The 27,847-nt window shown below is 45.0% G+C and overlaps 1 protein-coding gene and 2 long non-coding RNA genes across 3 annotated transcripts; 2 read left to right on the forward strand and 1 right to left on the reverse strand.

Annotated features, from left to right (window-relative positions):
* Positions 1-605: 605 nt before the first annotated feature.
* On the reverse strand, positions 606-4,854 carry LOC149348361 (uncharacterized). Its single transcript, XM_089585801.1, has 7 exons — positions 4,665-4,854; positions 4,364-4,549; positions 4,084-4,221; positions 3,890-4,019; positions 3,503-3,699; positions 2,849-3,300; positions 606-2,524 (listed from the first exon to the last, which is right to left on the reverse strand). Exons 1-7 carry the CDS (start codon positions 4,826-4,828, stop codon positions 2,037-2,039), a joined length of 1,755 nt encoding a protein of 584 aa, XP_089441927.1. The 5' UTR covers positions 4,829-4,854; the 3' UTR covers positions 606-2,036.
* A 5,468-nt stretch (positions 4,855-10,322) lies between these two features.
* On the forward strand, positions 10,323-23,007 carry LOC149348362 (uncharacterized). Its single transcript, XR_016292744.1, has 3 exons — positions 10,323-12,195; positions 22,034-22,256; positions 22,537-23,007. It is a non-coding gene; the product is annotated as an uncharacterized LOC149348362 (long non-coding RNA).
* Positions 23,008-23,174: 167 nt separating this feature from the next.
* On the forward strand, positions 23,175-24,172 carry LOC149348363 (uncharacterized). Its single transcript, XR_016292248.1, has 2 exons — positions 23,175-23,645; positions 23,701-24,172. It is a non-coding gene; the product is annotated as an uncharacterized LOC149348363 (long non-coding RNA).
* The last annotated feature ends 3,675 nt before the right edge of the window (positions 24,173-27,847 follow it).

Raw genomic sequence — 27,847 nt, forward strand, 5'->3', positions numbered from 1 at the left:
TCAATCAACCAGCAGGCAAGAGATGTGCATAGGACAGCTCAACTGCGCAGATATTAAGGAAACAATCTTACACGCGGTCAAAAACATCATGACAAATACCTTAGGGGTGATTGAAAATAATCACCCTCGACAAAAGTGGGTCTCACTTTTTTTTGATCAGTTCACGGTTTCGTTCTTTTGTCATGTGATGTATTCTCACTTTCACATGTTCTTCAGCGATTTTTTTGCACAAACTATAAACATGGTTGCCAAGTGGGTCAATGTCAAGGATGTGGTCCTCCAGTTTCTGAAACCACTTTTTCTCTGTGGAGGTTCCCAGGACTTCAAGGATGAGATGTTTCGATCTTGTCGTCACCATTTTAATAGTATCATATTCTGCCTGTAGCCTTCGAAGCCCTTTTCAACTGCTTCAGAAAGACTAACAACGTCTTGTTCCGGTGAAATAAGTCCACCTCGGCTCTTTTGCCTAGTTAAAGGTGGCAGCTGATCCGAATGCAGGGCTGCGATGCACTGTTCACATGTTATCGTTGAACAAACTTTCCGTTTTTTCAGTTTTTCTGTGCTGGTCATGCACACCAAAAATCCAACAAACCCAGTTTCCTTCAGTGCCTGTATAACTGGACGTCCCGCCGGATCTCTTAGCCCATGTAGGCACGGGCCTCGGGAAAGAATAGCTTCCAGCAGCCTTCATTCTCCTTCCGAAGAGGCGTGCCTTGTATGATCATGCAAATGGATTTAGAGAGTTCATGATGTCGAACAAGTGATCAAAAAGCCTAACGAACTTAGATGTTGCACTGGAACCCTTGAACTGTGGCAGTTTGAGCACTTGTTCGCAGAAGTCCAAGGCGTCAGGAACTCAAGCACTCAAGGCTTGTACTGCATATCGTACTTTCATTTTTTGCTTTTCCCATTGGACGTGCACTTTTGAGAGCTTGTTTCCAAGCCGCAACCCTTCGCCACGTTGTAACGCCTCCAATGCCACTATATAAGCCCACTTCACGTGATTTCCTTCCATGTCAATAAGGTGGCTTACAGTTGCCAACGAGCTGCGCACAAGTTTTATCATGTCACACGCATCTAAGACAAACTGAATGTTTTTGGTGGAATCAGCAGGTGGAATCTGCAAAACAACTCCGGAAAACAGCGGCGTGAGCCGGCGCCAAGCGCGCTTTTTGCCTCTGGAAAGATGGCGGCAGGCGGCTTCGGTCGGAGAGCGCCCTCTCCACTCCAGCAAATTCTATATATCCTCCTTGACCACGACCTACTGTATATTGGGCGACCTGCGCATCGCGCCACCCTCTATGGGAGCGCGCGGCCGAACAAATACCACGTGACCTCCGAGTAGGGACCAAGCCAGCCGGTAAGTGCCGCTAAAACTCACCCCCTTGAGCAGCGTTTCACGCGCTTCGGCTGTGCCTGCAAGCGACCTGCGCTGGCGGCGCGTAGTTCCGCGGAATAGTTTGCGAAGCCATTATTTGGCATGAAAGATGGTTGCGGCAAGGTAAAGCCGCAGGCCAGTGAAATGAGAGTGGCAGTGTTGAGGGAAAGAGCTCCGGAGCTGAGGGGCGGCGGCGGCGGGAGGTCAGCCGCCGTCGTGCTTTCGACGGACGCGACTGCGACGACACTCGCCTTTCCTGCTCTTTAACCGCGTTCTCACTCTTTTTACTTGGCGGGCGATAGCAGCACAGTTGGAGCAAATTGGCAGTCTCCCTTCTCGACTCCCGTGCACGTTCATTCCTCCGTGTTACGTATTTGACGGGCAGGCTGTCCAGTGCAATATTAGATGAATACGCGAGCTCGGCCTCTTTCCCCTTGTTTTTTGTCATGCGCTTAAGCTTTTGAACTCAAACTTTAGTGATGAGTCTTTTTAAAGGGCGAGATTGTCAACTTTAATGCATGCAATATTTGTGGAAATTTTCAGGGTGAGCTAAGCAGCGAGTGTTCTGTTCATGCAGATTTAACAAATGATTCCAAAAGCATGTGCTGTGAAAAAAAAGTGCCAGTGGTGCTTTATTGCGCCATCACAGAAATAAGTTCTATACTTGAAGTACTTTTCGAGAGCAAGGTTTTTTGTTCAACAATTTTCTTTTTTCATTGCGCTCAGTCAGCTGGCCAGTGAAGTTAGTGAGAAAGGGCCTCATAAATTTGTGACACACGAGCTTCACAAGCCTCATTCTATGGGCCACACTGTCATCCATGGCGCACTGAAAATGCGGATTTTTTGCAGCTGACGGCAGCACCACAGCTGTGAACCGTTTTAGTGGATGCGGTCCTTTCACGAGCTCGGCAGCTACTCTACAAGCTGCATTCTCTAGAATTGTGACGAAACCCACAAAAGCAAGGGTAGGGTAGGAGAGCCCTCCTCTATCGATGCCAGCTATCAGGGCTGTTGTCGTTGAGGTAGATGATGGAGCACGCAGCTTGCCAAGGCACCCTGAGCACTCAATGTTGTCTTGTATAGCTCTTACAAGAAAGCCAGCAATCAATGCCAGTGTGCTTGACTTCAGGCTCTGTTGCGGAGGGACTGGAAATGAGGGATGCAGTAAGAAAAAGCAATGACAACCTTGGAGTATTTCAGTGCTGTTACAACATATTCACCACAATTATATAACATTTTGAAGACAATGAACTGATTAGTGATTTTGTTTACTTACTGGTGCCTGCTACAGAGCCCTTACAATCTGGCCCATGGTAAAGTGAATTAAGTAAAAAAAAACATGCAAATTGCTTTCCAAAAAAAGCTACTAACAGCGCACTATGCACTTTCTAGGGCTCGAACAAAATCATGTTAACATGCAGTTCCTTGGAAGTTATTTCTGATTTACATTGATTAGAATACACTGCATACTTGGGTATTTCAGAGCAGCCAGGTGAGGGAGCAGAAGCTTTCGGAGATCCTTTCTTGGAGTAGCCTTGCATTCAGTTTCAAGAGGCAGATTCGGTGCTGCCCCTAATGAGCCCACCACGCTTCCAACATTGCCACTGGCCGAGGAGTGAATTATCCCAGTGACCAGGATTTTTTGTAGAGCTGACAAAGCCGTGTATGCGTCAGTTTGGTCGTTGCTCCCATTAAGTTGCCTAATTGTGGAAAACAACGACTCCACGTCGTCACTGGAAAACTTGCCAGTAAGAACAAAATGGAAGCCTGACTGCAAGAGATGCTTTGTGCACAGAACAGTAGACATCGTTGTCACGTTCAGCGTTTCGTACGTCTCTGCCATTAGAAATTCCATCTTGTGGCTGGTGCCATCCTTCCACGAAGCAAAGTACTGCAAGCATTCTGACTCCAGCCACGAAAGCCTACAAAGTAAACAAACAAACAAAAATGCATGAACACACCTCATGAAAAAGACAGCAGAGCTCTCACTGCAATATATATTTACAAAATAAAGAAAATAGTTTCAAAAATGATAAACGAGCATCACTTTCCACTACTTTTCACATGGGCTTCACGTGCAAGATAAGACTTCTAAAAATTAAGCATTTATCAATCACTACATACCTCTCATCCTCTGCACTGTAGAACGGCATCCTCCAGGCGTCCCTGCTCATTATGTGGAACGTGGTGCTCTTGACATTGTGGAGGGCAAACCATTTGTACACAGTCTCCATGAATTCTACAGTGGGCAGGCACTTATCAAATCCAGGAGCACCAAGGCGATGCCCATGCTGCTGAAGGAATCTGAGGACTGATGTGACCTTAAAGAAAGAAAAATATTGTGAGCATAATCACTTTGGCCCAACGCTTAATCACAAGCTACCACTGTGTATATTTGAGTGACACAAGTGATTTATTTCTTGTGCAAGGTGCATAAGAGTGTTGCAAGCATTTATGAAGGGTGGAGCAATATAATGTTCACAGAAACAAAGTGATCAATTCACATTTTACCTGTGGTGAGAAAATGTCAACGGCTCTACTGACGTTCATTTTTTCGAAATTGCTGGGCCACAGATGTTTTTTTGTCAGGCATCGTACCAGCTTGAAAGCACCTTGCTGTTCTTCTATCTCGTACAGCAACCTACACAAAGTAAAGTGTTAGCAAATTGCTACAAATGTTCAAAAACAAGAGAGTTTTGTGTAACCTTAAATAATCTGGCAGGATCAGTTTTCCTCCATTCCTGAAGATCCTCTTTGTATCCAAAAACTGCGACCTGATGTTTTTGAGGATATGGCAGAAGTCAAATGATAGATACAACCGCTGACTTGAATCAAGAGGGTGCCTAGAAGAGATGTTTAAAAAACAGGAGTTAAGTTTGAACGTGCATCGAATGTTTTTTTATATGCACCTACAACAGAGGATGTAGTCCACAAATATTGAGAGTAAAATGTACATTACATGGGATGTTAATTGATCACACTCACGTGATGACAGGTCGGATAGGGCCATCCGACAAGCTTGCAAAAAATTTGCAGTTGGCTTGGTGGTTGTCCGCAACAAGTCGCACCACTTGAAATCCTGCATCTTCGACTGATTTCATTACTTTGAGCGCAAGAATTTCAAGTTGCTCCCCAGTTAGGGCCTTGGTAAAATAATACCCGACTGGTAGCCTGCAAAAAAAAATGCAATTGCCAGATATTTGCTACCCTTTAGTACTTTCGAGACGTTAAAGCTCTCAGACCAATTACCTGCCAATCTAAGAACACAGCTGAAAGTTTTATATACCTGTAATGAGTGGCCAGTCCAACAAACACAAAGCAAAGAAGGTGGGTCGCCAGTTCATCTTGAAGGCCAAAATCGGCTTCCACGCCACCCATGTTCACCAGGCCATGAACAGCATCCGACAGCTTGTGATATGTGGTGGCTTTCTTCAGCGACATTTCATCCATAATCAGCGAGCCACACCGTGCCTGCAGAGATTAACATATAAACTTAACTAACCATTACAGGTACTAGCAGAAATGTTTTACCTCTTCAGAGTGCTGCCTTGCTTCCATGTGGAGTCGCTGCTTGATCAGTGATGAGACCACCTCTCCCGTGCACGCACCTGTATATCGCTTCAACGTTGATCTGCAAGGCAGGGCCAACACACCAGTCTCTCCGAGGAGTTGGTAGCACGATGGTGATTTAGCGTGCCAAAGCACACAGTTACGTATGGTCTCCTCACGCCAGCGACCATTTGCCACACTTAAAAAAGCCAGCTGTTCTTGTAGGAATAGGCCCTTTTCGTCATTTTGTGCCACTTTCTCCTGGAAGTGTTTAAAATTTGTTAAGAGCAAGTTTCGTATCAAACGCTAAGTATAATCAATATGGTAATGGACACTATACCTGGAAGACTACGAGGTTCGTTTTTTTCAACACTGCCACTGTCCTCCTCTTCTCTTTTTTCAGCAAGTCAATTTCCTGCAGCAGCTCCACATTTTTTTTTCCAAGCCTTCTGCATTTTCTGGTCAGGGTTGCAACCTGCCTAAAAAGCTTTGCAATTCTTGCAACTGATAACCTACTTTGTGTTGCACGTGCTTTAAGCAATGGAGCTGACTTCAAACTATTTGCTGGCGGCTCTTTTGGAAGAAGCACCACAACAGGAAACGAAGGAAGGCCAGAGGAGGCTTCTTGCGTGGGCTCCGATGAAAGTGATGGTAGCTCCAGCACAGCTTGTGGTGAAGCTGTTTTCACAGGATCAGAGCCACCAGGCTCCTGAATAGGCAGTGGCTCCCTGCTCCCTTCAGGTCTCGTAGGTTCTTGAGCATCGGGTTCACCCACTTCAAACTCGTTATGAGGCATACACCTGCTTTGCCCGCAATACAGTCATTACACGAATTTTATTACATGAATCAGATACACCAATATATTTAAGCATAGAATTTAAAACCAGCGTGCATTACTTATGCTGAAATACGATTACTACAAAAAATGGTGAAAAGAATGGAATATACCTGCTTTTCTTCGCACGAGGAAGCTTGCTTACGGAAGAAGCTGGAGCAGCACATTTACGGTTCAGCGGGCGCCGCAGATGTTTTTCTGGCGGTTGCAGATATGCCGGGAATTCCGGAAAAACTGTAGGTACAGCATCTGCCTTTAGCCTCCGTATCTTGAGGTTTCCTCTCTAGTCGTCCTGCTTAAAATGCAGGCTGCATACTCTGCTCCGGTCTTTTGGTATCCAGGGCTGTTTCCCTGGCCCTGAAATGCAAGGAGTGCCATTACAGAAATGTACTTACCGGGCATTACTGAACGCAACGAAAACTCGACTAACACAGCATCAGCTGATGATCGCAAGCCCTTTCGTTCTAATGATCTTGCTATCACAGCCAAGGCCGTCGTCCGAAATGCTCGAGCAAGCGATATTTTAAGCACGTTTAAAATCAGGTGCAGCTTCATAGCTTACCTTCGGCTGGCCGCGAGATGTTCTTCAGCCACTGACTCCGTATCTCCGTCACAGGAAACTCGTGAAAGGAGATCCCTGTTGGCGTTCGCCCGCTGGACTTGCAGAGCGGCACACAACAGTACACCATACTGCGTGAATATGTCGCAAACGCGGAGGCATTCGCCGCCACCCACAGGCACACGGCACGCCAAAGCTTCTTCCGGTAAAGTGGCAACCTGCCTACTGAAAAAGAATTCTTCGCCACCCAGCTTAGCGGCCGCTCAGCACGTAAATCGAGGGTACACACGTGGTAGGTCGCAGTGCTCTGCAGCCGGTCGCCGTCTCGTCGGTTTCGTCGTGGGGGTGAGTTACAGCGCCACTCTCCGCGGTGGCGGCTTAGAGAACTAAAAAATACAGCACAAGCAAAAGCAAAACTGCGGCGCTGGGGCGGCGTTGCACGCGCAGGTCGCCCAATATACAGTACGTCGTGCAGCGTACGGTGTTTGCAGCAAGTCGCAGAAGACGCAGAGGCGGCAGCATGCTCTGAGACATTCCCCCATTTACAATCCGACAATCCATCACGTTTAGCAAGTGTTGGAAACGATAGATTTGCACCGCTCGGGGACTGCTTAGGGCAAGCATATGCAGCAGTGAATTGTTGTGAATCCTCTGTCGTGGCAGCTGAGACACAGTGTTCGAGTGGAGATCAAGCTGAGTCAGATGGAAGTGACTTGCACGGCCAAAACGCTGGTCCTGTGGAGCCTGATGAACATGACTTGGTTGATGTTCCCGACAATGCCGAGTGTCCAGAGGGGATAAGGAGCCAGTTGAGGGCTTGGGCTGTGAAGCATCATATCAGGAGAGCGGCAGTTAATTCACTGCTTGACATTCTTAGGCCGCACTTCACTGATCTTCCTAAGACACAGTATGCTCTAGTGTCCACTCGACAAAGCGTGCCACTTGAACAACGCGGCTGTGGTGAGTACGTTCATTTTGGCCTTCAGAGAGGCTTATTGCGTGCATTGGACATGTGGCATTCGGCTGCAAGTAATGGAGCCGGAAATTCTTCACCACACTGGTGAAGAATTGTCATGCTGTGCTAAACATGCTGGTCATTTTATCAGCCATATATTCTTCAGTACAATACATTTGTCCCAGGTGGTGGAAATTCCTGGAGCCCTCCACTAAGGTGTCCCAATAGTCCATGTGTTGCTTCTGGGACATTAAACCCCGCAATGGTTTCCCAGGAAAAAAATTTTAAGTGCTTCGAGATTCTATTCTATTTAGTCTACTTTGTCATGAAAAAATTTTGTATTCATTCTTAATTTTGGCGCTGCTGTGACGTGGACGTAATGAAATGCAGGTTGTAAATGATTTGCCTGTATATAAGGGTAAATATGCATGTTGGCGGCATTTGTTAAAAGAATTGCTACTGTATACTGCATCAGGTTTCATGCAATTGTAAAAATATTGAATTTCTGATACTGCTTGCAATTGTTTAGTGCTATTTATAATAATACACACAATGCCAAATTTTTCAGTATACAGGGTCTGTTCTGCAAGTAGTAGGACTGGTTTTTTCCTGGCCGAACGGGCGGACTAGAGGCGGTCTGCGCGTGTAGGATAGTTGAAGGGGGATATTGGGAATACTGGAGAAAATCGGCAGTCAGCTCTCGGCCGTTGAAGCGAGCAGGTCGCTTGTACTGTGAACCCCTGTCGAAACCTCTCGTCACGCAGAATCATAGAGCGTTTACTGGATCAGTGATGCGCGATCAAATTTTGTGTAAATCTTAGTAAAACAGGCAAAGAGACTCACGACATTATTAGAGAGGCCTACAGAGACGCTGCCATGGGTAGATCATGTGTTTTGTGAGTGGCACAAGCTGTTCCGAGAAGGTCAGGAAAGAGTGGAAGACGACGACCGCTCCAGACGCCCTTCGACCAGCAAGCCCAACGAAAATGTGTAGCGAGTAAAACATTGACTGAACAGTGATCGTAGGATGAGTATCAGAATGATTGTTGCTGACTTGAGCATTCCTCAAACCCAAGTTTTTGAAATCGTGACAGAAAACTTAGCCATGAGGAAAGTGTGCGTGAAGTTGGTGCCAGGACTGTTGTCAGAGGAGCAAAAGGCCAACCGGAAAGTGATCTGCCAGGATCTTCATCATGTGAATGAGGACCCCAATTTTTTGCCGAGCACAAGGCGGCAACGCTGCCTCAGGCCCCTACAGCCCCGACTTGGCCCCGCCAGACTTTTTTTTTATTCCCGAGAATAAAATCGACGCTCAAGGGGAAACATCACGGATTGGTACAGGCGGTTCAACAGGTTTTGACGAGGGAGCTAAACAGCATTCCGGTCCAGGCGTTTCTGGAGGCGTACGAAAACTGGAAAACTCATATTCAGCAGCGTGTAGGTGCGGAAGGGTGCTACTATGAAAAATTCTAATCGTTTGTACTATTCTCTTGAAAAAGTTTTATTTAAAAAAATGAGTCCTACTACTTTCAGAACAGACCATGTATAAGGTCCTGATTTTAGCTAAAATATTTATAATACTGTTGTGAAGACATTGAAGACTGCCCACAAATATATCATAATGGATGCTATGTACAAAGGACAGATATGTTAGTTTATTGCATTTTGCCCTCATTGCCGAATGTTATTTTGGGTTAAAAGTGAATATTGCAATGGTTATAGAATATAGTGCTGACTGCTGTTATATCTGAGTCTGGACTACAAAGTACTGGATTATTTGGTTGGAATATCACTGCTGAGCTGGTTTGAGCCTTTTTGAAGTGGTGGCATTTGTTTTTGCTCTCTTCTTTTATCGTAGCCTGCCTGAGAGCACACTACCCTGAACAAGCAACCGTGAAGAATAGCAGCGCTGTTATTAAGCGCTGGCTGATTGGCGCGCAGGATCGGGAGAGTGGCCGTAGCCAGAGGCGCCAGCCGACTCGAGCAAGGGAGGCAGTGGGCACAAAAGAATACGACTTCACTTCACTTTCTTCACTTTAAAGACCCCCTTCAGGGGGTATTACATAAGGAGTGGGTTAATATGTTCAACAATCATAAGCATTTAACAATCATATGCGGCAATCATAAACAATCATATTCAGCAATCTTTGAAGTATGATACAAATCGTTACAGCGGATAAGAATGAAGGTGGGCACGTGATGGCGGCAACATCGGCGGGGAGTGCATTCTAGTCAACAATGGTGCGGGGAAAAAAGAACTGAAAAAGTTGCAGTACGCGATAGAGGCCGGGCGATCTGAAATGGGTGTGCGGTGCGGTGAGATATGCGGGTCGGATGAGAAATGTAAGGTGTTTGATTCTGAGTGCTATGGAAAAACTTGTGGAGCAAACACATGCAGGCGACGCGACGGCGAGCTTCAAGGCTTTCGAGACCGGAATTATTCTTTAGAGATGAAACGCTGATTGTATATGAATAAGCAGAATGAACGAAGCGAATGGCGCGGTTTTGAACTGATTCGAGTGCATTTGTTAGGTATATTTGGTGTGGATTCCAGATGGGACTGGCGTACTCGAGTTTAGGTCTAATAAGGGCTTTGTAAGGTAGAAGTTTCACGTGCTGCGGTGCATGACGAAGATAATGCTTTAGGAATCCTAGAGATCTATTGGCAGATGATATGATTGTGGTAATGTGTATTCGCCAAGAAAGATCGGTACAGAGTGTTACACCGAGGTACTTGAATGATTGGACGCTTTCTATAGATGAGTTGGCAACTGTATAGGAAAGAATAAGGGGGTTGCGTTGATGCTGAAATGAGACAAGTTTGCATTTTTTAGCGTTTAGTGTCATTAGCCAGAGGTCACACCATTCATGGATGCGGTTGAGGTCATTTTGAAGAGCCACTTGTTCAGAAAAGTTAGTAACGGTACAATAAATGACAGTCATCGGCGAATATGTTTAAATTTTACACGATACTTGTGGCGCCAGATTGTTAATATATATTAGGAATAAAAGCGAGCCGAGCACAGATCCCTGCGGAACGCCGGATGTTATGGGGAGAGTCCTGAGTTGTGATTGCTAATCGAAATAAACTGAGAACGGCTAGGAATTCTTTAATTTGGTCTAGAATATTAGGGTGCAAATTTAAAAAGGCTAGTTTCAGTGATAGCCATTGGTGTGGTACCTTGTCAAAAGCCTTCGCGAAATCTAAAAATAATGCATCGGTCTGTATGTTACGGTCGAGGTTAGCATGCAGGTCGAAAGTGAAGATTGCCAATTGGGTCTCGCAGGAAAGTCCTCTACGAAACCCGTGCTGAGCCGGATGAAGTTGTTAGAATCTAGGAGGTTTACGACATGGGAATAGGTATATGACATGTTCCATGATTTTGCAAGGCACACTGGTTAAGGAGATGGGGCGATAATTCAGTTGAGAGTCCTTTACACCTGATTTGTGGACCGGAATGACCCTCCCCACCTTCCAGTCATCCGGTAGCATTCCTGTTGAAAGCGATCGCGAATACAATAATAAAAGATATATGGCTGAAATGTGTTTGGTGTTTTTCAGTATTTTGTAATATTGCAGAGTACGCGTGCATTTACAGCAAGTGCAACTGCTTGTGTACTGATGTCTGCATAAAGGAACCCATTAATAATTGCTGCAAGTCCGTCTTCATTGTTTGTGTCTCCTCAAGATGCCTGTGCATACAGGTCGGATTCCTCATGGCCAAAATTCAGTTTTCAAACGTCATATATAGATAAGGTAACCACGATTTGTCATTGATTCACAATCCAGCAGGGCGCTGGCTGGCGACGGCAAGGTCGGCATACGGCCTCGGCCCTATGTTGGCAGCCAAAGGTCGGCCGGTGTGAGGCCAATCACCAATCCCGACCTCGGCCCAACCTAGTTTGCCAAGCTAGGGCCAAGGTTGGCCAGGCTGGCTACCGACTTAGGGGCCGAGGTCGTTTTTTCAGTTGGGTTGGTGTAGCCCTCTAGCGGTAGGACTGTAAAACAGGCTTCTCTGAGTTCTTTTCTTGACCTGCAGAAGGCGACAGCAGCCAGGAGACAGTAAAGCCCCTGGGTTTAGGAGGCAGTACAGACAAAGATTTTTTTTCCCTCCATGCAGTAAGGCTTAAAGGAATTGTGAGAGAACCGGCTCGAGCTCTGGTTCTTCAAGCGGACACTCGCCGAATAAATGAGAAGGGAAATAATTTTCTTTGAGCAGTGCTTGTTTCAGCGCAGTCACACATTTACCGAGAGCAGTGAATTCGGCAGAGCCATAAACGAAACGTCTAATGAACGTCATCTAAAGGGATCCTGCGTCAGAACTTCACTGGTCCGTGTTTCAGTGAAAGATAGCGCCCTAAAATCTGCTGCAACAACATGGATTTCACTCATCTTTTTTTCGTTGAGCCAGTGCACCTGGCGGTGCACTGCCCATCTGTCCTGACCCCTGACTGCCCCTTGGCAGCCGTGGCGTCAAACGTCTCGCTGCCGGCGCAGCAAATCGCCGCTCACTTGTCTCGGGCCCTCGACCGACCGCGGAGTGGATGCTTGTGTTCTGAGTTCTTTGCCCGATCAACGAAGCAAGATGCCGAGGCACTGCTGGGCTCAAGGCTGCATGAACGGCGGGTTCGGCGGAGACACACCATGCCACTCCTTTCCAAAGGATGCCAAACTACGACGGATATGGATACGTGCGGCTCAGCCATCACGACCAACGTGGGTACCTGCCAAGCGCGATTTTCTTTGCTCGTACCATTTCGTCGATAGCGACTATGAAACAAGTCTCGCTCTGCTGCGGAGCCTCGGCATGTCTCTCAAACGGCAGCGCCTGAAGCCTGACGCTGTGCCATCCGTGTTCCCTAGAAACCGCAAGGGAGAAAGGTTCACCGCTCCTTTTGAAAAGAGGAAACGGAAAGAGGTGTGTACGTGTTTAGCTTCGTAGTAATTGAAAACCGAAAGAACTGTGCCATGTAAAAAGACAGACCGATCACACTTCTCTTGAGCGCTAGCTTGAACAGTGCTTCGGAGCAAATCAAGTGAAAGCTTATTGCAGCTGCTTTGCTATGGGCTGTGCTTGAGCGCAAATATTGGCCTTGAAAGTCAGTACCTGCCCTAGAAACGATTTATTTCCTCCACACAGCACCACTCGAGTGCTCTAGACAAGTGTTATCGAGTCTGCACAGCTACTATTAGAGAGTTTTAGCACCTTCGTACCTCTAGTATGGCGAACGGCGTCACGCTTTGCCGTAGCTACCATTGCTGTGCATGCTTGCCAAGCTCAATTTGCCGCACGGTTGTATTTACTGTAGTTAGCATGCATATTTACCGTACGCCAGTGCTAAAACTTTCGTCAACTTAGTGGGAAAATGTAGCTAGAGCTCAAAGGGGCCAAATCATAACTGCTGTCACTTGTGATGTACTATCGCGTATGGTAGGACTTGCAACAAGCATCAGGTGTTGTGAGCTCACATTGTGAAACCATGCGAGTCGGACACTGCTGCCAAGTCTGTACATAGCTGCCCAGCAGTGCGCCCGCATACTTGAAGCTGTGCAGCATCATTTGCTATTAAGCGGAAACCAGGATTAGGTGGCCACCAGAATGTTGCTAGTCATACAGAGTGTGACTGCGCATTTATTTTACTGTCTGTACACCTTTTCAACACGGGGAGCGCCATCTTCCAGTCAAAAGCCTCAGACCAGGCGGCAACAGGCCAAGAGTAACTTGCTGGCGGCGAGAGTAACGCACCACTCAATGTTGCCCATTCTGTCTGGACTGCATGGGAAGCTGGCATGTCGCTACGAGCCATGGCTATGAGTGCATGTATGGCGAGTGTGTGTGACTATTTTCCGCTTGACTGTCAATTTAAGTGTTGCTTCTGTCGCAGATAAAAACTGAAAGAGGAGTCCTTTCCTATTCTGTATTTGTGAGGCCACAGTGGTTAGGATGGTCGACTACTGTGTTTCAACAAGGTAGATGACTGGGCAAATTGGTACTGATTCATTCATTTTCATCACCATCATCAGCCTGACTACACCCACTGCAGGGCAAAGGCCTCTCCCATGTCTCTCCAATTAACCCTGTCCTTTGTCAGTTGCCGCCACTGTATCCCCGCAAACTTCTTAATCTCATCTGCCCACCTAACTTTCTGCCGTCCCCTGCTACGTTTGCTTTCTCTTCAATCATCAATCAATCAATCAATCAATCATTTTCATTCAAGACAACATTACAAAACTATTGTCTTGGAGGACGTGGCAAAAGGCGGAAAAGTGCCTGACGAGGTCACGCCACCCTGTGGCAAGCAGCGGTTTGACACTCGTGCAGAATTTACAACAGAGTTTGCATGCAGAGAAATGTCTTAGATGAAACTGTATCCCCCAACTCCCTTATTATATTTTTTTTACAGTGCAAGGATATGTACAGGAACGGAGTACAAGAATAAGTGCAGCAGCTTCTACTAGCAATACATGTTAACAAAACACTTCCAAACATAAAATACATGTAAACTATCGAACTTGAAGCACATGAAACATAAAATTGAAAACAAGAAGAAAAACATGAAAACATGAAACACTAGTCTTCCTTTAAGAATAATCCCTTCAGTGTTTTCTTTAACCTGCCTAATGAAAGATTTTCGGTTAGTAGGTCATGAATGACGGGATAGCTGTTTAATAAATCTGCTATCTGACAGCTTAATCTTTCATGTCCATAGTTTGTTCGAGCTCGGGGCTTGACTATGATGCTCTTTCTTAAATCGTACACACTTCTTTTTTCCTGGTATTTTGTTTCAAAGGTAGATTTATCCAACCGGTATTGGCGGTAAACTTCCAGGCTTAGTCTGTATTTGTAAAACTGAGGCATTTGAAGTATTCCATGCGATCTATAGTAGGGCGCACAACTAGAGGACAGCTCTAAGTTACTGATAGCGCGTATTGCTCTTTTTTGTATTGATAGTAGGGAATCTAAATTTGTTTTCGTCGTGGTTTGCCACACAAGAGAGCAGTAGCTAAAACGTGAATGTATAAGGGAGTAGTACACCAGTTGTTTGATAGAAGCTGGCAGGTAACACCTCAGTCTGTTTAAGATGCCTAAGGCACGAGAGAGATCAGTTCTAAGTGTGTGGATGTGAGCATTCCATAAGAGATTTTCGTGGAATGTCACACCTAGAAATCTGGTAGTAGAAGACTGTTGTATGTCCAGGCCATTAAATTTTAAACATGGAATTGTATACATTTCAGTACCTTTGGAGCGAAAGAGTACATACTTTGTTTTGTTTATGTTTAATGTGAGCCCGGTTACTTCCAAGCCATGAGGTTAAGCCCAACATCCAATTGTTTGCCTCCCTGAACAGCGCATCTAAATCCCTACCCGAAAAGAACACATTGGTGTCGTCCACATATAAAACCAAATTCGAGGCACCCGGTATATTTACAATATCATTAATATAGATGAGAAATAAGACAGGCCTTAGGATGGGCCCTTGTGGTACACCATACAACAGAGTGTTTGTCTCTGAACATACACCATTGATGACAGTATACTGCTCACGTGAAGTTAAATAACTCATGAGGAGAGTACCAGCTATACCCCTGACACCATAATGCTGAAGCTTTTTTATTAGTATATCATGTTGTACACTGTCGAACGCTTTTCTAAAATCGAGGAATATACCCAGAGTTAGTGCCTTATTTTCGATATTGTTCAGAATTTCATCTTTTATTCCAAGTAGTGCTGTTTCTGGCGATTTGTTTTTCTGGAAGCCGAACTGTTGCCTTACGATAATATTTTGCGAGGTTAGAAATCCAACAAGCCTTTTGTTTATAATATGCTCAGCTATTTTGGAAAATACAGAAAGCACAGAGATCGGCCTGTAATTGTTCACGTCATCGAAAGAGCCTCCCTTATGTATAGCCGTCACACGAGCAAGTTTCATTTTGGCTGGGAAAACTCCCTTTTCCATTATAAGATTGCAGATGTGTGCAATAGGAGTACTAACTATTTGACTCACAGCCTTCAGTGGTTTTGGTCTGATCTCATCAGTGCCAGATGCACAGCTGTCTTTTAGAGACATAATTATACTTGCACCTCGCTAAAATCAGTGGGGGACAAAAATATTGTATTCGGATTGCTTGCAGTGACATACTTTTCCCAAGGTGTAGAAGAAGGTGCATTTGTTGCGTCGGCTAAAGGAGCACCAGCGGCAAGAAAATGCTCATTAAACAGGTTTGCAACCTCTGCTTCAGACAGATCGGCAATCCGAAAGTTCACTTTTTTTGTTTCTGCATTCTTATAGATTAACTCTCTCATGGTTTGCAATACCAGTCGTGTATTACCGTTCACCTGTGTAAATTTATGTGTATAGTATTCAAGCTTTGCTTTCTTTAAGTCTCAATTTAACAGATTTCGTACTTTCTTGAATGCGCGAAAGTCACTTTCATCTTTTGTTTGCAAGAATGTTTGGAAAAGTCTGTTTTTCTGTTTGATTCTTTGAAACAGTTCACGAGAAATCCAGGGCTTTCGTACTTTTTTGTTCTTTTTTCGGGGCTTGAGGGGAAAACATGCGTTATAAGCAGACACAAAGCATGAAAGGAAAGCGTCGTAAGCGGCATCTGGGTTCGAGAGCTCCAAAATTATGTTCCAGTCAACATTTGTCAGCATGTCCCTAAACTTGCTAACATTGTACTCGGAGTAATCTCTAATTAGTACTTTGTGTTCGGGGGCGACTGTGTGCTTGCAGGGTAACACACAATATATTGGCAAATGATCGCTTAAACTGCAGACCAGGGTGCCTGATTTTACATTCTCACGAGCGAAACTTGTAACGCACAGATCAAGAATACTTTGGGAACTTGGTGTAATTCTTGTCGGTGTGGTGATTACGTTAGAGCAACCATAAGACTCGTATAACTCTGAATTGTAAGTAGGCTGGATTGTCAAGGGAAGCATTCAGGTTGAAATCACCCACCAGAACGCTTTCAGACTTCAGCTGAACACTGAGTTCAAGTATCTTTTCAGTAAACTGCATAAAGTCACTGAGAACACCTGATGGAGGACGGTACATGACAGAGAAAATCATACCACGACACTGTATAACTATGCTTTCATAATTATCGCCAATTATCTTGAACTCCGGAAGTACCTTAAAATTAAGCTTTGATCGGATGTATACAGCGATACCACCACCAGGCCTCCTACAGCGATATGCAGATACAACATCATATCCGGAAAGTGAAAAACACTCGTCTTCACATGAGAACCAAGTCTGTAAAACAAATGATGTCATAGGAATGATTCGGTTCCGACAAAAAAGAAATTACTTCATCATACTTGTTGCGTAAATTCCTGGCATTAAGATGAAAAACTGAAAGTGTGGGCGGGTTTTTCATTGGGGAAGAAAAATTTCAAAGAAAAACAAACTTGCCAGGAATAGTCACTGCAGATCATCAAGATCCTGAACCGTGCGAATCACCACAGCATTATCACCGCTCTTCTTTCGAACTAGCACTTTTCCGTTTGTGTGCCATACGAAAGCGTAGCCTGCGTTCTTCGCCCATTCCCTTGTTTTTGTCAGAAGACTACGGGAAAGCCTTGTCATGTTTTCGCACATAAACATCTCACCAGGTTCATTCCTTAGTGTCTGTCGCTTTGCCAGCCAGGCATCACGATGTTCATGACTGACGAAGCGAGCAATGATGCCCCGTGTTCTGCCTTGTTTCGCTGGAAGCCGATGTAGTGCGGTGATATCTTGCTTAGTTAGTGGCTGAACATCCAGTCTAGGGACTAATTCATTTATTTTTTCGAGCAAGTTCTCGTTTTCAGTTTCAGGAATGCCGTGAAATTCAATGTTGTTGCGACGGTTACGCCACTCCAGGTTATCTACATCTTGCATTATCTGTTGCAGTTCACTGGAAGAGTCGGCCTTTTCTATCTGATCCATGCGTTCGGCCAGATTTTGTCGCTTGCTCTTGAATTTGAAGACGATCCTGAAATTCATCGAACTTGTCTGACAGGAACTTCACGCTGGAGTCAAGTGCGTCTACTAGTTTAGGGAGAGCTAGGAGAGTATCGAGTTTGGTCTGAATTGCTAGCAAGTGCGCTGCTAAGTCGCTGTCTAAGTTGGGGCTCTCCAAGTCATCACTTCGTGAACCCTTGCTACACCGGTCACACTTCCAAGATTTCTTGAAAGAACCGCGTTTGGCATTCCATGTTTCGTCACTTATACCAGAACATGCACCCAAATGAAAAGTAAATTTGCATTCTGAACAGGTCATATGCGGCCCGTTATCAGGAACCAGCGATCGGCACGCACAACAACGCGACATGGTTAAAACCGTGGCAAAGCAGAAAAAAAATAACAAGAGGTCTTTGGCAGCAGCGGCATAGGCGGTGATAAAACAACGAAAAGAAAAAAAGCAGTACAGAATAATATCAACCAACCTGTAAATACACAGAGGAGAGGCTCAGATGCCGTGCATGAGGGTTGATGCCACCGCTGCCAAATGACGAACGACGCCCCTCGCGGGACTTGTTGCCGGTTGTCGCTGTCGGCGCTGGTGCAACGGCGATGGGTATTCCAGGGTTTGACCGAGCCGTCTCGAATAGGTCCACAGCAATTTCAGGCCGATGTGGCCGCGTGTGAAAGTGTGAAGTCGGTGGAATCAGTGCGTTGCCGCAAATTGCTGTCCTTCAGGTTCCAGAACACCGGGTCGGGGAAAACTGTAAATACACAGAGGAGAGGCTCAGATGCCGTGCATGAGGGTTGATGTCGCCACTGCCAAAAATCCACTCCGTTACCCTTAAGGACCAGCGGTTATCTTGCCTTCGCATTACATGCCCTGCCCAAGCCCATTTTTTCCTCTTGATTTCAACTAAGATGTCATTAACCCGCATTTGTTCCCTCACCCACTCCGCCCTCTTCCGATCTCTTAACGTTACACCTATCATTTTCCTTTCCATAGCTCGCTGCGTTCTTAACTTAAGCTGAACCCTCTTTGTTAGCCCCCACGTTTCTGCCCCATAGGTGAGTACCGGTAGGATACAGCTGTTGTATACTTTTCTCTTCAGGGATATTGGTAAGCTACCATTCATGATCTGAGAGAACCTGCCATATGCGCTCCACCCCATTCTTATTCTTCTAGTTATTTCTCTCTCATGATCAGGATCTGCAGTCACTACCTGCCCTAAGTAGACATATTCTCTTACTACTTCCAGCACCTCGCTACCAATTGCGAACTGCTGTTCCCTTGCTAGGCTGTTGAACATTACTTTGGTTTTCTGCATGTTAATTCTTAGCCCCACCGTTCTGCTCTGGCTGTTTAACTGATTGATCATGCTTTGCAGTTCTTGTCCTGAGTGGCTTAGCAAGGCAATGTCATCATCGAATCGCAAATTACTCAGGTATTCTCCATTAACTCTTATCCCCAACTGTTCCCATTCCAGTCCCCGGAATACCTCCTGTAAGCAGGCAGTGAAGAGCATTGGCGAGATCTTGTCTCCCTGCCTGACACCTTTCCGTATTGGAATTTTATTGCTGACTTTATGGAGAACTATAGTAGCTGTGCAATCGTTATAAATATCTTCCAATATTTTCACATAACACTCTTCTACACCCTGATTCCGCAATGCCTGCATGACAGCTGAGGTTTCCACTGAGTCAAATGCTTTCTCGTAATCAATGAAGGCTATATATAGGGGTTGGTTATATTCTGCGCATTTCTCTATCACCTGATTGATAGTGTGAATGTGATCTATTGTCGAGTATCCGTTACGAAAGCCTGCCTGATCATTTGGTTGACTAAAGTCCAAGGTTGTCCTGACTCTATTAGCGATTACCTTAGCAAATACCTTGTAGGCAACGGACAATAAGCTGATTGGTCTGTAATTCTTCAAGTTCTTGACGTCTCCTGTCTTATGAATTAAGATAATGTTAGCGTTCTTCCAAGCTTCTGGTACTCTCGAGGTCACAAGGCATTGCGTATACAGGGTGGCTAGTTTTTGTAGCACAATCTCTCCTCCGTCCTTCAACAAATCTGCTGTTACCTGATCCTCACCAGCTGCTTTCCCTCTTTGCATTGCTCCTAAGGCTTTCTTTACTTCTTCCTTCGTTACTGGCAGGATGTCCCATTGCTGTGCTCGACTGCCTCCCTCCGTAACTTGATGATTACATTCGCTACTGTATAGATTTGTATAGAACTCTTCGGCTAATTCAACTATCTTATCCATATTGCTGACGACATTGCCCTGTTTGTCTTTTAGCGCATACATCTGGTTTTTACCTATGCCCAGTTTTCTCCTCACTGATTTTAGGCTACCTCCGTTCCTTAGAGCATGCTCGATTTTCTCCATGTTAAACTTTCTTATGTCGGCTACCTTGCGCTTATTTATTAACTTCGATAGCTCCGCTAGTTCTATCCTGTCTGTCTGTCTAACCAGCGATGGCGTAGAGGTAGAGCATCCGCCTCGCGTGCAAGAGGACCGGTGTTCGAATCCCGGTGCCACGCAATTCTCCACCGGATAAAAAAAAAAACTCCGCGTGTCGATGGAATTGCATAACCAGGCTTGGAGTGCGGCCTGATTTCGGTGACCAGAACCGACAGCGCACTTCCTCACCAGAACAGGATTTGGCCACCCTGGTGTAGTACTTGGCCACAACCTTCTATGAACAAACCAATTAACCCTCGGCCCTCAGTCCAGCGGCTGCGGAGCAACTGACCAAGGCGGCGGTCAGATCTGTGACGCAGCGGAGGCTGCTAAGAATCTCTGGCTCCGGACAGGCCGCCATTGGAAACTGAACCTGGCAACGTTTAACGCAAGAACCTTATCAAGTGAGGCTAGCTTAGAAGTGCTATTTGAGGAATTAGCCGGCATTAAATGGGATGTCATAGGGCTTAGTGAGGTTAGGAGGATAGATGAGGCGTATACAGTACTAAAAGGCGGGCATGTACTGTGCTATCGTGGATTAGCAGATAGGCGAGAACTAGGTGTGGGATTCCTCATTAATCAGGATATAGCTGGCAACATCGAGGAGTTTTACAGTATTAACGAGAGAGTGGAAGCTATCGTAATTAGGCTTAATAAGAGGTACAAGCTGAAGGTGGTGCAGGCCTACGCGTCTACATCAAGCCATGATGACCAGATAGTTGAAAGCTTCTATAAGGATGTGGAATCAGCAGTGACCAAAGTAAAATCATTCATTTTAAAACCAGTCAAAGGACAGAACATACAGAAGAGAGCAGAAAGAGACTTTGCTCTTCTCGGTGTTCCATCTTTTCTCTGGTTTTAAAATGAATCTAATACTGTGCTCAAGGATATGGGATTGAATCCCTACCGCGCTGCCGCTTTTGAGTGGGGGCGAAAAGCAAGGCTCCCATGTTCTGTGCGATGTCAGTGCACATTAGAGAACCCCAGGTTGTCGAAATTTCTGTAGCCCTCAGCTACAGCGCCTCACAGCCCGAGTCGCTTGGGGAAGTTAAAAACCAAACATTTGTATCCCACCGCACCATTAACCTTCCCATGGCCTGATGGTAGGAATAAAAATTGCTCAAAAGCGAGGCTTTCTTCGCTAGACGGACTGCGATACAGGCCACGTTATCCATGCCGTAGCTTTATTCAACTCCAACATAGTGATTCGGTACACCCTTCTAATTACAGCTGAAAGCGACGACACAAGTTGATTACCGCTAGCTGATGCTCTCTGCTAGGCTTCAGAATGGCAAGAGCGTTATTTTTTTATTGACAGCGACATGCATGCCGAATATTATACGCTGCACGGAGCTCATCCACTCGCTGCACTCGCTTACATTTCTCCGAAAGAGGACGCGCATGTAACAATCATCTGAAGAACTCAGCGTCATGGGCATGGCAACTTTAAGATCACAGATTCTCTTTCTCGGCTTCTGTAGAAGTAAAAAACGATGCGGAGTATCGTGTCAGCCCAGAATGATGGTTTGAGGTTTAACGTCTCAAAGCGACTCAAGGTGAGAAACACGCGTATTGGAGACGCCATCGAAATGTAACTGCCGCAGCTGGAATCAAACCTGCGTCTTTAGGGTCAGCAGCTGAGCATCCGCGACAGCTGTATCAGCCAAACAAGATGCAGAGAATGGTATGGAGTGAATATTTATTGGAACTAAACTGTATAAGCAGTCATCTTACCGCCGATAATAATAAGCCTGGTTGGCTGGGTCCCCGTCGCGCATGACGGTGGAGTGTCAACAGCTGAATGCGCTGATGCTATCGACCAATCATTCACGCTGAACAAAACGGCCCGTTGTTCATATATTCACAAGCGCAAGTCTTCTTCAAAGTCTTGGGGCACAAAAAATGCTCGTATAAGCATCGATGTGGAGATTTTTTTCTCCCAAAATAGGGCAAGAAGTAACAAACCACACGTAAACAATCGCAGACACATGAACGTGATGAACTTCTTGCAGTCCAATATGGCGTCACCGCTGGGCGTCACTCTGGTCCTTGCTTTTCCTACCAGGGATTTCAAAATGGCAGCGCCCCTGGAGGCTTGTTGAAAAGGTCTATGAGGGTTTATGGTCTCAAATATATGAAGACCATTTTGCGCAAATTACTGCCATCCCAGTTCAATTGTTTTGCACACATATTCGAAATGATTAGGCTTTATCCAGTCCTATTTTTGCTGTAATATGCTTCCAACATTTACGCTATATGCAAATAGGGTGGTAAAGGCATGCATGTGTTTTCTCCTGTCACAGAAACTCTCTGACTGATCATTCTTTTTTTAATGCAGGTCGTTGGGCAGCTCTTGAATGAGGACATGCGACAAAGAGCGCAAGAAGCAACAGAGCATGCTGCCTGCCTCAGTGATGTTGTGCCTGAGCCAACAGGAGATTGTGGAGCTGAAGAGGGAGGGAAATATGAACAAGTTGAGCACGTGAAAGGAATTCAAGGAGATTGGAGAGAAGGAAAAAATTATTCTAAGCCACCTGTATGCCCGCAAGACGCTTCAGCAGGTATGTCCTAAATGTCAGTCAGATACCAGTGCCAGAGTGCATTTATCTGCTACCATGTATTTGTGCGTGTCATGTTGTAACCTAGGTCCTCCATTAATCTTTGGAACAGCATTTGTCGTCTTCTTGCTTGCACTGGAGCAGACGCATGCGACTCATGCAAACATCATCAACACAGTGCCTGTTGATACAGTGCCTGTGGCTGTTGTTTCATGACTACATTAGAAAAGTGGGCTCTGAATCAACATTCCATGAATATGACGACAAGCTTTGTGTGCCGCAGGAGCAGCAAGTTGCACACCACGCCCGGAATTGCAAACAGATGTGGCAGTCCAAACATCAATGATTTGTCGGACCCTGGGTATGTGTCGATTAAATTGTGTGTCCTTCTGCATGGTATAATACTGGTTACCTCCTACCAATTCCTTACACTGCTACTTGTTTTGTGCAAAGCTGTGTGTAACAGAAAAAAAGGGTGACTGAGATATAACAAAAGGATAACAGCTTATGTCTAAAAGCAAACAGAAAAACATATATGTGAAGAAAGGGGTCATGGCATGAGTCAGTTTTGAGGGTAAAATCTAACAGTAACTGTGGACACTGTTCTAGTCAATCAGCGCAGCGCTTATTAGCCATGTGCTGTGCTTCTGTATAATGCATGCGCTTCACATTAGCTGTAGATAGCAATATGTAGTAAACATTTTTCCTTGCTTGTTTTCTACTAATTCATGTTATACTTTTTGTGCAGTTTGCCAAACTAGTTAGTGTTCGGCCTTACGTAAATATGGAAAGACTAGGTCACAGCATTTTTACATCTTGGCTGTTTTTTTATTTTTTGTTTCAAATTATTTTCAGCTTTGCAGACTACCGTCATTTTAAACGGTCACAAGGTGTACAGGCATGCTGTTTTTAAATGCCGCGGGCTTCCTCACCAGTCACATTGTGCCCTGACGTCCACTGAAACATCTGACGAAGAAGGTGATGGGAGACAGAGGAGTGATGCTGCCTACAGGCAGAAGGACCGAAGTTCAGTCTTCAGCCAACTACAGTGGCTCATGAGCTCCTGGCTCTGAACAGGCGAGTGGCTGGGAAGGCACCGCCGGAGGATCGTGAGCGATGCCTGCTGGAAGGAGTGGACGCGCTGGCTATGACGGCTCCCAAGAGAGCCGGCGGATATGTGTCTGCGGTCAACAAAGTGGTGAATTACTTCAAAGAGAACGACATTCGTTTGCTGCAAGCCGACAAGGAAGGTGGTTTTGGGGTGGTGCCAGAGGGGGTTTATAATGAAAAAGCCTGTTGTGCCTTTGAGAAGAACTTTAAACCGTCAGAACTCAAGCCCGTGAAGGCCAAGTCAAGAGCCGTCGCCCTCTGCAATGAATTGGAACTGCAAAGGTTAGCAAAGTCTTTAAGTGACTGTAAGGGCAAAAGTCTTCGCATGTTTTTACAGCTAAGACCCACAAAGAGGATGTACCATTCCGTTGCATTGTAAGCGAACGAGGATCTTGGCAACGCCTTGTGAGTCAGTTCCTCTTGAAGCATCTTAACCAGATTGGGGTCACTGATCCTTTCGCAACAAAAAACTCTTTGGATATCATTGAATTTCTTAAAGATAAGCAGCAAATAGGGTATTTCTTTTCTGTTGATGCGAAACATCTTTTCTATTCCAGTCCCCATAAGGAATTGTTCAAAGCCGTACAAGCATGCATTGAGGAAAGTGGGGTTACGTCCTTTCAAAACACAGCTGCTGTGTCACTAGATAATTTTATGACATTGTTAGAATTTTACCTTAATGCTACAGTGGTAGAGTTCGAGAGTGGTTTGTTTATACAGAAGAAAGGGATTTGTATTGGTTCCTGTGTTGCGCCGGTTCTGAGCAATATTTTCCTTTCAATGATAGATCAAAGTGTGAATCAGCAGTTAGATAAGGTACGTCGGATGATTTTTAATCCTTGTAAGTAAACAGGAGACACAGCCCTACTTAGGCACAGTTAACGAGATTTTAAGAATTTGTAGTGAGAACGGAGAAGGATTGGAATTTACGCAGGAGCAACCGAAAAGTGGTAAATTACAGTTTCTAGACCTGGAACTTTGCATAACCAGTGAGAGGATGTGCTGGATGTACCACCCTCGTGCCCAGAAGGGATTCTTGTCTTATAAATCGGCGCACTGTAAGACTGTGAAGCGAGCCATTGCCATGTCAGGTTTGAAGGCCGCCATTGCGAAGTCCTGTTGCCATGCCATGGAAACGAGCTTCCAGTTTCAGATGGTAAGGCCTCAGGATGCAGGCTTCCCACAGTCTGTCCGGACAAGTGTGGTGAAGTCCCTTCATAGGATAAAACGCGTGGAACGAAAGCAGCCTAATCTTGTTGAGGAAAGAATTTAGCGAGAAGTGGTTCCCTACTCTCACCGCGTTGCCCATAATCTAAAAAAAGTTGCATCTAAATTTAAGGTTCCAGTAGTATTCTCCGCTCCCTGTAAGCTAGCCTCGTTGTGTCCTCGTGTCAACTCGGAAAAAAGAAGAGAAAAATCCTGTGGAACCAGACATACCCATAGGTACGTGGAATGCAGTGAAAGGGTTGTACCATATCAGATCCCACTCACATGTGGAAAAGTGTATGTTGGACAAACGGGGCGTTGCCTAAATAAGAGGTTGAGGGAGCATGATCGTTCGATGGGGACAGGAACAGGTTCGAATCTGCCTCTTCATTGCAAGGACTGTGAACAAAACTGCTGCCGGCCTATTCTGGAAAAAAATGTTGTTTTATGTAGAGGCCATAATCGAGTGTCCCGTGAATTAAAAGAAGCTTTTTTGATCAGAAAAAAGGGCGCAAATGCTGTTAGCGATGCATCTATTTTCTTGTACAAAACTGAAGAATACTTTTTAGAAAGGTTTTCCTGAGTACGAGCATGTGTACAGGTGTTTTTCCCCTCAATGTAATCTGAAGTGTTCAGCGCACAGGCCTTTTTATCAGGGTTTTCTTGCTTCACGGGGTTTCTTTTACTGCATTTGTTACGTTTTTTATACAATATCGTTTTGTTATCATGCTGTTGGATTCCATTCAGTCATGTTTCTTTGGCCCTATACACCACGTGTCATGCGTTTAATGTTCTTTCGCCGCTTTTTATAGTTTTTAGCTTCGTCGTGTTTTTAGTATTTGTGTCTTTTATCGCTTTTATGACCCTTTACATCATTCTGACGTTTGCTGCAGCTGATAGGTGGTGTGACGGTGTGCCTATATATTGCCTGTTTCTTTCCAATAAAGGATCAGTTGTCAGTAGCGCGTTGTCCTGTCCACCTTTCTTGTGAGTGTCTTGTGTTTTGCGCTAACTTTTGTACGAAGAATAATGCACCGACTAGCCCAACAGCAAGTGTTACTTGAGTCTTTACAGTCTTTCAAATTACAGCAGCCTAAGGTATAGCCAAATGGAGATAATGCCGTACAGCACTGACATAGCTTACTGCTTCAGAGATGTCTGTATTGAAGAACCCCTCCCCTTCACGAAGAAAGACAGTTCATGTTTGCATCTGATCCAGGCGAGCTTTTCTTGAAGTGCCCATGCTGAAAAATGCACTTATGTCGACAAAGCCGTAAGTGGCACTTGCTTCACGTCGACACGCATTTGTCCCAACAGCCATGCTCGTAGTCGGGCAAATCAGTTGATGAACCAAAGAAAAGCAGCTAGAAACTGACTGCTGCCAGCAGCAGCACTTTTTTCGGGCTGCAGCATTGCTCTGTTCCTTACAGCATTCAAAAGCATCAGTATAGTATGTGGCAGCTACCCCGCATACTTTGTTGTTTTGAAACGCTATCTCACGTCAGAAATCACGAAGGTACGTGGAATGATACTCAGCTTTTTTATGCTAGTTGAAATCTGAGTTGTATTGGGCAGTATGTTATTTTTCGGTTGCAGGTGTGGACGAAGCATCGAAGTGACTTGCAGCCGCAGGTTCTGCATAAAACTGAAAGCCATCATTCTGAACAAGGTCCTCCTAAAAGAGATCCTAAAGCTGTCTGCCTCTGTGCAGACCTTTGCTGCCAAGTGCTTTCACAGCATTATTATTTGGTTCGCCCCGAAACATAAGTGTTTCCACTACTCAAGCATGGTCGCTAGGTAATGAAGTGTACATTATACAATTTTCTGTCACTTTTTGGCATTTACTTGCTGAATGCTTTTCTTCTTTTTAACTTCAAGACCTACTTGGCTGCTCTGCACTACAATGAGAATGGCACACAAAGCCAAGCAGCTACCAAGGATGAGTCCAAAAGATGGGTGGTCAGATACCCAAAAGCCAAAAAAGCTGCCATTGTTGCACCGGTAAAGACAAACTGCTCATATCGTACTTATCATCTTGCATACACCTGCAGCATCGCTTAGTTATAGTAGTTATTTCTCCATCCCTGGCAGGCTACATTGATGAACGCCTCGAAAATGCTGCCAACCTTTGTGAAAACAGCAGCTCTTACAAGCGTGCGATGCAACAAGCCAGTGTGGAACTGCCACCACATCTGAGCGCCATGTTCGAGTATGCTGACAAAGCCTCCCTTGTGGTGTCACACACAAGCCGTTTCAGTGTTTAGACAAAATATGTCGATCTGCTGGGGTGATTCATCATGCGCTTGCTAAATGTGTCATGTACAGTACATACATATTTTTAGTTTGAGGTTGATTTATGAAATAATGTTCAAGGACTCTGATTAAGGACTGGTTTTATTGGCAATGCAATATGACCACGTCCCAAAGTAAGAAACTCTTGCAGACCTCCTATTACTAAGTAATGAAAGAACATGAGACAACAAATGTCTGGCAGTAATAAAAAGAAATATGCATGAATAAATACACTACAAAAAGGAGACAGTTAACGATAAACTACAAGTTAAAATGGTTACACAAAGCCTAAAACACAATGTAAACAAATTTGCTGTGTCAAGGAATGAACAACTAATGTGGTCTCAATTTACATCAGGTAATGAGTAGCTCAAGTGCACCAAATGGAAAAAACATAAGTGCTGCAAACAAATGTTGTTTTACTGTAGTTTTAAATGATGGTGGGTAGTGCTGAAACAACAAATTTCAAGTTTATATGCTTGAGAATGATACCACCTGCTTGCTGTAGTTAGTTGCCACTTCAGGTAAAAATATATAATTCTCTGAAATGGGCATTTTTAATAAGCTATGCAGGCTACAGCGGGGTCTGCCTCATTTGTTTACACAAGAGACTACATTCCTAAGAGAGAAAGTTAATATGTTTGCCTTTTTATCGGTGTTCTGTTTGTTTGTCAAAATAGCCTCTGCGATTCTCTGTTGCTGGTGGAAAGCATGTCTAAAGCAGTGCACAACGCAGCTTAGAAGCATGACCCTGTTGACCCTGTTCCCTCTTCCAAGCCTGCAGTGTATCCACCGTGTGAACTGAACTGCCTGTGGAGAGTATACCTTTACTGCCTGAAAAATAAAGCTACAATTTGTGTAATCATCTATTCCTGGTGGCATGGCCTATAATAAATAGCAGTGTTTGCAGCATTCGTGGTTCCCTTGGCTGTATCATTGGTACTTACTCATGCAGTTCCCACTGACCAAGGCTGAATGGGCAATAG

This window comes from Amblyomma mixtum, chromosome 4, assembly GCF_055824585.1.
Source record: "Amblyomma mixtum isolate Tamu chromosome 4, ASM5582458v1, whole genome shotgun sequence".
NCBI classification, from domain to species: domain Eukaryota; kingdom Metazoa; phylum Arthropoda; class Arachnida; order Ixodida; family Ixodidae; genus Amblyomma; species Amblyomma mixtum.